Below are 10,276 nucleotides of genomic sequence, written 5' to 3'. Positions count from 1 at the left end.
TACTTTTCAAAGAGAAAAACCAACTGGGGGGAGGTGTGGGCAGAGAGGAAAATGGGCAACAATGAATGAATAGAAATCCACAAGCTTCCATTAAACTTTTAATTACCCCCCCCACTTTTACCCCTTGGTTTTTTCTTAAAAAAAAGAACAGAAAAGGGAATATATGAAGACAGGATGCATCCCTGATGCACTCCTTTTCTGATTTTGAACACGTAGCGTTATCTTGCTGTGTTTTGACAGTTGCTTTCTGGTCCAAGTATAGGTTTTGTATGAACACGATCAAGTGGTCTGGGATTCCTATTCTTCTCTTAGCCACAATTTGCTGTGATCCACACAACCCTTGGTAATAGCAGTCAGGAAATCAAAAGTCGTATTTATAGTGGGAAAATCTGCTGCCCAGCCTCTACAAAGTGCTAAAGAACAACATTACTTGCTATGTATCTGAAAGTTGGACAAGGAATAAGGGTGACAGAAGAAGAATAAGTGCCTTTGAGTTGGGATGTTGGAGAAGAGTATTCAATGTCCCATGCACTGCTAAACGAAGAAAGATAAATGTTTCTGAGAAGGTGCAACCAGGGTGTTCCTTAGGGCATCTCACGTACTTTGGGGCATGTTGTCAGGAGGGAGCAGTCCTCAGAGAAGGACATTATGCTTAGGTAGGTAGAGGGTCAGTGAAGGAGGAGACCTTTAATGAGATGAATTGACACAGTGTCTGTAACAATGGGCTCAGGTGGAGCAGAGATGAGAAGGATGGCACAGGAGAGAGCACGGCACTGATCTGATGTTCCTAGGGTTGCTAGGAGTTATAGTCAATAGTCAACTCAAAGGCACTAAACAACAATGTCGGGATTCTTGATGGCTTCGGGGTTACTGCCAACCCAAAGGCATGTGGTTTGAATCCTCCAGATGCTTCATGGGAGAAAGATGAGCAATCTCCTGCCATGCAATTAGTGCTTCTGAAAACCTTCTGGTAAGTCAGTTCTGCCTTGACTGTACATAACAACATTAGTATAGGGTGATAGACAAGAAAGGTCAAGAGCAAGCACCTACTCTTTGCTTTAATATGTGCTACCACATGTAATGATCCCACTGGACCTGCAAGAAGACCAAGATCCAGTGAGGTTAGATGACTTTTTGCAGTAACCAGGCAAGTTAGAGGCTGAATGGAGATTAACACCCAAGCCACCTGGCCTTATATCTCATACCCCTTCTCCACCAGCAAATTTCCCTCCAGACCCAGGTCACCTCCCTTCATGCAGTTTAGATCTCAGAATGTGTAAACCTGGTGACACCAGATCCGTCACCTTAGGGTAGAGTGAGGGAAGCACCTGGGGATCAGCTTACTAATTCGAGGGGCGATGAATTATTCACACCACCATTAACTGGGAGGCCCTTTCGGCCTCATCTCCCTTTACCTGCTCTGGACCCCCAGATCCTGGGACCTCTTGTCTCCAGTCTGTCTTCAGCTCTGCAGACCTGTGGGGACCCTGGTGAGGAGATGCTGGCAGAGCTAGGATCCTGTTTGCTGCTGGCCGTGGCTTTGCTGGGCCCAGGGCCCAGGGCTCAAGCCATGAAAGGTAGGAGCCCAGAAGGTAGGTGACAAGGAGGAAGGGGGGACACAAGTAGGTAGCAGTGTGGTCTCAGAGGACTTATCTGTGGAAAGATAGAAAGAGGGAGGCTCTTTGATGGATATTGAAGGAATCGAAGGTAGATTTTCATCTGAAAGGAGGTGAAAACACTATTTATTGACTGTCTATTATTATGTGCTGGGGCTTAATATGATTGCATTTAGTCATGTAAACTTTAAACCCCTCATTTTACAATTGAAGACATGGAGGGCTAGCTTTCGTTGTTATTGTTAGGTGGCATCAAGTTGAGTATGACCTTTAGCGACCCATGAACTATAGATCTGGACCTTGTCCTATCCTGTGCCATCCTCACACTTACTGACACATTAGAGCACATTGTGGCAGTCACTGTGTCAATCCACCTGGTCAAGGGTCTTCCTCTCCTTAGCCAATCCTCTACCTTTCTGAGCATCATGTCCTTCTCCAAGGAATAGCCCCTCCTAGGAACATGCCCAAAGTCTGTGAGGTGAAACTTTATCACCTTTACCTCCAAAGGAAACGTTGGCTGCCCTTTCTCCAAGATATATTTGTTTGTTCTTTTGGCAGTCGATGGGATGTTCAGTGCTCTTCTCCAGCACCACATCTCAAAGGCATCAATTCTTCTTCTGTCATCTTTATTCATTGACCAGCTCTCAGATGCATAGCGAATGATCAGAAAGACCATAGTCTGAATCAGAAGCACCTTAGTCCTCAAACTGACATCATTACTCCTCAATAATTTGGAGAGATCCCTAACTGCAGACTTTCCCAGTTCAATGTGTCTCCTGATGGAAAGTGATAGTTAATAGACATTGCTGAATGCACTCCCCCTCACTTCAAGAGGTTCCCAGTGTTCATGCTATACCAGTCCTGCATTAGATACACACAATTAATTCTACTTCCGTCAATTAACCTTCAGTAGTTCCTTAAGCCATTCCTTTTCCCCTTGGTAAGCATCCAGTCTTGGATGATTTCTTGTTTGCATGAACACTGGGCACCTCTCGAAGGGGGTGCCACTGGGCAATGTCTGTTAATTATCATCATTTCCATTGCCAGCTCTGATAGAACATTCAGCAAGTTAAAACTGCATAGCTGACCCTCCAGTGGGTTTTCAGAGGTAGTAAATTGCATGAGAGGGGATTGCTCATCCTTCTCCATGGAGCAGCTGTTTGAACATGAGTTCAAACTAAGTTCCTTTGAGTTGGCAGTGCAACTCCTTACCACTAAGCCATAGTAACTTGGTATTTGGGAGCCTCCAAAGCTAATCGTGTGATCTGTTCCTCTCCCCACGCCTGATCTGCTTCTGAAGCCTGATCAGGGTCATTTCAGTGTGATTGAGGTGAGGGGAGGGTATTGGCAAGATGAGGTTCAGTAAGACGGCAGGCGAGGAAACTTCCTTCTTGCTATCTAGCCTGTGTCTGCGTGTGGTTAATTCATTTCAGTGCTATTATTACCAAGGCACTGACGGGGTTGGGGAGAACAGCCTCAGGAGGCCATCGCCACTACACTGTGCTTCCACTCTAGGGAAGGCCCCTGTCATTCTTCCTGCTCTACCCTTTGGGGTGGCCTCCACTCTGTGGCAACCTCACAGTCTTCCTGGCCATTGCTCTGATCCTCTCCACCCTCTGTTATGTCTAATTCCCAAACATCCCACTCTTTATGAGGCTTTTTATGACGACCAGGGGGCCCGGAGGATATGGGCGTGTCCAAGAGGTGCCAACCCCTTGAAGGTTACAGACTGCTGTACGCATTGTTGTTGTGTAATGTTGAGTCGGAACCCACCCACAGCTAACCCTCCAGTGGGTTTTCAGAGATAGTAAACAGCACAGGAGGAGATTGTCCACCCCTCTCCTGTGAAGCATCTGGTGGATTCAAACCATGTGCCTTTGGGATTGCAGTGCCATTTTTTACCACTAAGCCACCATAGCTCCCCACTGCACGCATTACAGGTCCATTTTCATCAGTGAACGTAAAGAAGGTACAGCTGTTATTTTCATCTAGTGCCGTAATATGTTAACTAAAAAATGAACAAACTTGACGTGTATTTTTGAGCTGATAATTTGGTCACTCACTGCCATCGAGTTAGTTCCAACTCGGCAATCCTTCAGTGGGTTTCCAGGACAATAAATTACAACAAGAGGCCACTGCTCTTCTTTTGCCCGTGGACCTGATGGTGGATTTGAACCAACGGAGACTTATGGGTTAGCAGCACCAGATATTTGGACAGGAGTGCAATCTCAGTGCTAATCATAGATGCTATTTTCTGTCTCTTCTCCTCTTGGTTGGCTGGAATCTTTACTCTCCTCCTGAGAATCTGTTGTATGCCAGCAAGGAGAAATCAGAGTGCTTTAACACAGCATTCAGGTGCTCTGAGTGTGGATCCAACTGCCACATGATAACAAGCCTCCGGCCCCTGTATTGTTGGGCATCCTGTGCTTTCATACCTGATGCTTTTTGCTCAGCTGTCCCATCTGTCTCCAAGGTCCCTTTTCCTTTTTTAATTTTTTTTTCAGGCAGAAGGGGGAAATATGGACTCATCCTTCAGGGCTCAGTTCAAATATCATCTCCTCCATGAAGATTTTCTACATCCCTCCACAACCCTGGAGCACTGCTTCCTTGAGCTCCCACAGCCCTCTTCCTGCATGGGCTTCATGGGCCACTTATGCCGCTTGAGAGCTGCCTGCTCCCCTGTCTTTCCCTGAAGGCAGGGACATGTCATTTCCCTCTACTGCAAAGGACTTTGCATGCATTTAAGGCTCAGTCAATAATCAGCAGCACCTCATTTTCCTGTAGGCTTACGTGGGGCTCAGGGAAAGTATACACATTTCCAACTCCTCTGTCAATGCAGATACTGGAAGGGATCCAGGGTCTCACCCTAGACAAGAGTTATGGTAGGGGCTATTGTTGTTGTTGTGTACCATAGAGTTGAAACTGACCCATGGCTGACCCTATGGCAGGTTTTCCGAGGCAGTAATCGCATGGGAGGAGATTGCCCATCCATCTCCTATGGAGCTGCTGGTGGCCTCAAACCCCATGCCTTTGGGATTGCAGTGCTGCTTCTTGCCACTAGGCCAGCAGAGCTCCCCATATGGGAGGAGCTAGCGGTTCCCTTTTGCCAGCGACCAGGACTTCATGGCCTTGGTGTGACCCTGAGTTCAGGGAGCTGGCTGTGCCCCAGAACAAGGTCTCCTCTTATGTGGGTTCTGTCTGGGGCAGCCTGAGCCCCTGAGAGTTCCCACAGCTTTTCTTATCTGAGAGCTGTTCCATGTCTGAGGGCCAAAGCTTAGGAAGATAAGGGGAGGGGATAGGAGAAAAGGACAGACACTGGACAAGATGTCCCCTCCATCCTCCTGCCATAAGGCATGAAGCAGACACTGGCCTGCCCCAAGGCCAGGCAGGAAGCCAGTACTGTGACCTGGGTTGTCCCTTTATCTCATTTGTCCTCTCAACAGCCCAGGGAAGAGCGCTCATTACCCCATTTCACAGAGGAATTACTGAGGTCAAGGAGGCTAAGTGATCATGCTATTCCCTTCATAGCAAGCTGCTCTCCTCATTCTCTGTAGATATTCCCCAAGCTGGGAAAGGTGGAGGTCAGATAAAGAGAGGTGGACTCTTAACAAGTTGGATTGATCCCGTGACTGTGACAGTGGGCTGGACCATGTCAGAGATGCTGAGGACAGAGCAGGGCAGGGCAAAGTTCAGATTTGTTGTTCCTACAGTTGCTGTAAGTCATAATCCGCTTGATAGCTCTTAACAACAACAACACCACTTTCTCCTTTTCCCTGTCATTGTTCAGTGCTGTCAGGTCAGTTCCACTCAACGCAGCCGAATGCAGTCCCCACTCACAGCAACAGCACCAAACACTGTTTGGTCTTGCGCCATCCTCATAACCACTCCTGTACTCAAGCCTGCAGTTGCAGCATCTACATCAATACACTTCACAGTCACATCCTCTATGAAGCTTGTCTCTCCTGAGCACCATTAGTCCCAGCAAGATTGGCCTCCCTCTCTCAGGGCTCTCGCTCTCTCTCCCCCCCACCCCATTGTCATTGAGTTGGAACCTACTCATAGCTGACCCTCCAGTGGGTTTTCAGAGGCTGTAAATTACACAGGAGAAGACTGCTCAACTTTCTCCTCAAATCTGGGAGCTCCAAACCTACAGAGAGGTATGGCTTCTAGGGTTGCAGTTCCTCTCTGTGGGCTATACCACCAGAGCTCCCTATAGTGGGATCTGCATATTACAGATTCAAATGAGTTTCTAAATTCCTGATGCAATGCTTTGTATGGTCCAGCTTCTTGGATCATCTCTCAGCATATAGATGATGTTAAGTGTGGGGAAAGGATACAACAGTCACATAGATCTTTCCTGATTTTAAACCATGCAATATACCCTTATCTGATTAAACAACAACCTTTTGGTCTATGTACAGGTTCTACATAAGTAAAATTAAGTATCTGGAATTCCTATTCTTCAAAATGTCATCTATAATTTGCTATGGTTCACCCAGTCACATGTCTTTGCATGCCAATGAAACACAAGCAAACATCTTTCTGGTATTTTCTGCTTTCACCCAAGATCCATCTGATGTCAGCAAGATGGCCCTTATTTCATGCCTGATTCTGAATCCAGCTTGAGTTTCTGGCAGCTCCTCGTGGATGTGTTGTTGTCATAGTTTTTAATGTGTGATATTAGTGGGGAGTACTTGTAACCTATCCTGCAGGGAACTATGCTACTAATCCAAAGACCACATCTCCCTGCTGGTTCAAATCCACCAGCAACTCTAAGAGAGAAAGATAAGCAATCTACTCCCATGGGATTTGTAGCCTCAGAAACTCAAGGAAGGGTCACCTATAAGTTGGTTCCAACTTGACAGCACTGAGTTTTTATTATTTTAGTAATATTATTCATGATTTTTAAAAATAATTTTCACATTCTATGAGAAACAGAAGAACTGAAATCATTGTCTTATGGTTAGATTGATTGCATTAGGTAAACCTGTTGCCAGGGACCTCTACAGAGTACTGAGAAGTAATGATGTCAGTCTAGAGACTAAGGTGCGCCTGATCCAGGTCATTGTCTTTGCAATTGCTTGCTATGTATCAGAGAGCTGGACAATGACTAGAGATGACAGTCCTTTTTGATGCCTTTGAGTTGTGGTGCTGGATCACCAAGAAAACAAATAAGTCTGCCTTAGAGAAAGTATAACCAAGTTTCTTCCTGGAAGCTATGATTTTGAAGCTCTGTCTCACATTGTTGTTGTTGTTGTTATGTGCCGTCGAGTCATTTGCGACTCATAGCAACCCTATGTACAACAACGCTAAACCCTGCTCTATCCTGTGCCAATCACATGGCCTCTGACACACCCATCCCGATAACCCCAGTCACTGAATCAATCCATCTCATGGAGGGCCTTCCCTTCCTGCGCTGTCCCTCTACCCTACCAAGCATGATGTCCCTCTCCAAGGACCTGTCTCTCCTTACAACATGTCCAAAGTATGTCAGACAAAGCCCCAGAATCCTTGCCTCCAAGGAGTAGCCTGGTTTAACCCGCTCCAGGATGGATCTGTTTGTTTTCTTGGCAGTCCATGGAACATTCAATACTCTTCTCCAGCACCACAGCTCAAAGGCGTCAATTCTCCTTCTGTCCTCTCTAGTCATTGTCCAACTCTCTGATGTATAACAAGTGATTGCAAAGACCATGGCCTGTATCAGGTGGACCTTAGTCTCCAGAGAGACACCGTTGCTCTTGAGTACTTTAGAGAGGTCCCTAACCACAGACTTTCCCATCACAATACGTTTTTTTATTTCCTGGCTTCTGGTGCCAAGAGTGTTGACTGTGGAGCCGAGCAAACTGAAGCTGTGAACAATCTCAATCTCTTCGCCATCCATCCTGATGCTACCGATTGGTCCAGTGGTGAGAATCTTTGTTTTCTTGATGTTGAGCCTTAGTCCATACTGAAGGCTGCAGTCCTTGACCCTCTGCAGTAAGTGCATGAGGTCCTCCTCAGTTTCAGCAAGCAGGGTTGTGTCATCTGCATAACACAGATTGTTGATAGATCTTCCACCAATCCTTGGCCAACTGACTGGAAGAGATCTATATTTGTTCCCATCCCAAAGAAGGGTGACCCAACTGAGTGTGGAAACTACAGAACAATATCATTGATTTCACATGCAAGCAAGATTCTACTGAAGATTATCCAAAAACGACTGGAACAGCACATCAACAGAACTGTCTCACATACTTTAGATATTGGAGAAGGTCCTTGGTAAAGGACATCATAGTCAGAAGGGTGGAGGGACGGTGCAGGAGAGGAAGACCCCAGATGAGATGGATTGATACAGTAACTAGGGCAATGGGGGTAGGTGTGTTGAAGTCAGTGAGACTGGCTTAGGACAGGGCAGGCTTCAGAGCTGTTGTATATAGGGTTGCTATGAGTCACAAGTGACTCTACAGCATATAACAACAACAACAACATGGTTATGGAGGCTACAAGTTTAAATCAACATGTTGGAAGTCATACTCCTCCCAATGTTGACCCTTTCTAGTCTCTTTCAGCTTCTAGTAGCCCCAGGCATTCTTTAGCTTATAGATGTATCTTCTATGGATGTCCTTCCTCAACCTGTCTTTTATATCTGTATCTTTTGTCTTATCTCTTGTAGCTTGTATACAAAGCAACTCAGATTAGTTTAGAATCTACACTACTCCAGTTTAACATACTGCTTTCTTAACTTACATCTTCAAAGTCTTTATCTCCAAATGTTGTTGTTGTTGTTTGCCTTTGAGTCAAAAGGCCTGAAGCCTTTCTATAACTATCAACATTTATCACAGTTCATAGAGGCATGTTGTTTATGAGGTCACATCAAAGGCACCAGGGGTTGGCACTTAAGTGTATCTTTTCCTAGGACACAATTCAATCCATACTAACAATCAAGACACTGCACTGCAATCCCAGAGGTATGTGGTTCAAATCCACCAGATGCTCTGCTGGAGAAGGAGGGGGCAATCTCTTCCTGTACCAGTCAGATCTGATTTGACGGTACACGTAAAAATAATACAATAAAACTTGTTTTTAAAAAAGAAAGAATCTGTTGCTATTGTTGTTTTAACTTTTAATTATGAAAATTTTGAAATATATAGCAAGTAGAGAAAGTAATATAATCAACCTTTATGCATCGATCACCATTGGGCCAATTGGCAGCAGTAGAGACTGAGATTGTTAACAGCTTCAGTTTGCTTGGTTCCATGATCAACACTCTTAGTTCCAGCAGCCAGGAAATCAAAAGATTAATTGCACTGGGAAAATCTCTCCGGAGTACTGAAAAGCAATGATGGCAGTCTAGAGAATAAGGTGTGTCTGATTCAGGCCATGGTATTTGCAGTTCCTTGCTATGCATCAGAGAGCTGGACAATGACCAAGAATGATAGAAGAAGAACCAATGTCTTTAAGTAGTGGTGCTGAAGAGGATTATTGAATATACTATGGACTGCTAAGAGAACAAACAGGTCTGCGTGAAGAGTGTGAAACCAGACTGCTCAATAAAGGCAAGGATATTGAAGCTCTGTCTCATATTCTTTGGGCATGTTGCCAGGAGGGATCAGTCCTTGGAGAAGTACCTCATGCTCGGAAGGGGAGAAGGACAATACAAGAGAGGAAAACTCTGGATGAGACGGACCAACACAGTGACTGGGGTAATGGATGCAGATGTGTCAGAGGCAATGAAATTGGTTCAAGATAGAGCAGGGTTCAGAGCAATTGAGTCGTAAGCTACTAGACGGCACATAACAACAATAATGTATCCATCAACCATCTTCAATAAAATTCTCAGCATCCTGTTCTCCTTGTGTCTTCTTTCAAAATAAAATCTGGAAAAATTTTAAAATGATATCTAGAATCACATTATAATTCAAGATAGATATCTAACAGAAAAAGATGCTATCTATATGCATACCCTGCATTCCCCGTTCGGTCAATTCTAGCACATAGTGACCCTAAATGACAGAATAGTGATGTCCTATGATTTTTCCTAGGTAGTTCTGGTGGGTAAGGAGTTGTATTGTCAGCCCAAAAAATATGGTTCAAATCCATTAGCTTCTCCATGGGAGAAAGATGGGCAGTCTCCTTCAGTGTGATTTACAGCCTCTGAAAACCTGCTGGAGGGTCAGTTACGAGTCATTTCCAAATGGACAGCACATAACAACAGTATGTTTCCTCGTTGATAATCTTTACGGACACAGGCTGCCACATATTTTCCTCATGGGATGACACGTGGTTAGCAGCTGTTTAAGCCACTATGTCACTAAGATGTATGTGTATTTTATGTGTGTGTGTTATGTATTGCCAAGTCAGAACTGACTCATAGATGACTCTCCAGTGGGTTTTCAGCTATAAATTGCCTGGGAAGAGGCTGCCCATCTTTCTTCCACAAGCATTTGGAAGATTCTAATCACCTGCCTTTGGTTCTGGCAATGCAACTCCTTACCACTAAGCTGCCAAAGCGTGTGTGTGTGTGTGTGTGTGTGTGTGTGTGTGTGTGTGTGTGTGTGTAAACAAACGTGTGCAGCCCTGGTGTTCCTTAGAGCCAAGGATGGTGAAGCTTCATTTCACACGCTTTGGGCATGTTGTCGGGAGTCCTTGGAAAAAACATGATGCTTGGAACAGCAGACAGT

General features: G+C 45.1%; 1 protein-coding gene across 1 annotated transcript in view; it reads left to right on the top strand.

Moving 5' to 3' along the window:
* Positions 1-1,498: 1,498 nt before the first annotated feature.
* Positions 1,499-10,276, top strand: part of CDCP2 (CUB domain containing protein 2) — a 31,734-nt gene continuing 22,956 nt past the window's right edge. The window contains exon 1 of the mRNA XM_006879812.1: positions 1,499-1,577. Coding sequence (XP_006879874.1) covers positions 1,499-1,577 — 79 coding nt within the window. The remainder of the gene's footprint in view (positions 1,578-10,276) is intronic.

Source organism: Elephantulus edwardii, unplaced genomic scaffold, assembly GCF_000299155.1.
Source record: "Elephantulus edwardii isolate Elephantulus edwardi_28Jun2011 unplaced genomic scaffold, EleEdw1.0 scaffold00005, whole genome shotgun sequence".
Taxonomy (NCBI): domain Eukaryota; kingdom Metazoa; phylum Chordata; class Mammalia; order Macroscelidea; family Macroscelididae; genus Elephantulus; species Elephantulus edwardii.
Note: the sequence above shows the minus strand (reverse complement) of the source record. Positions and strands in the feature narration are given on the sequence as shown.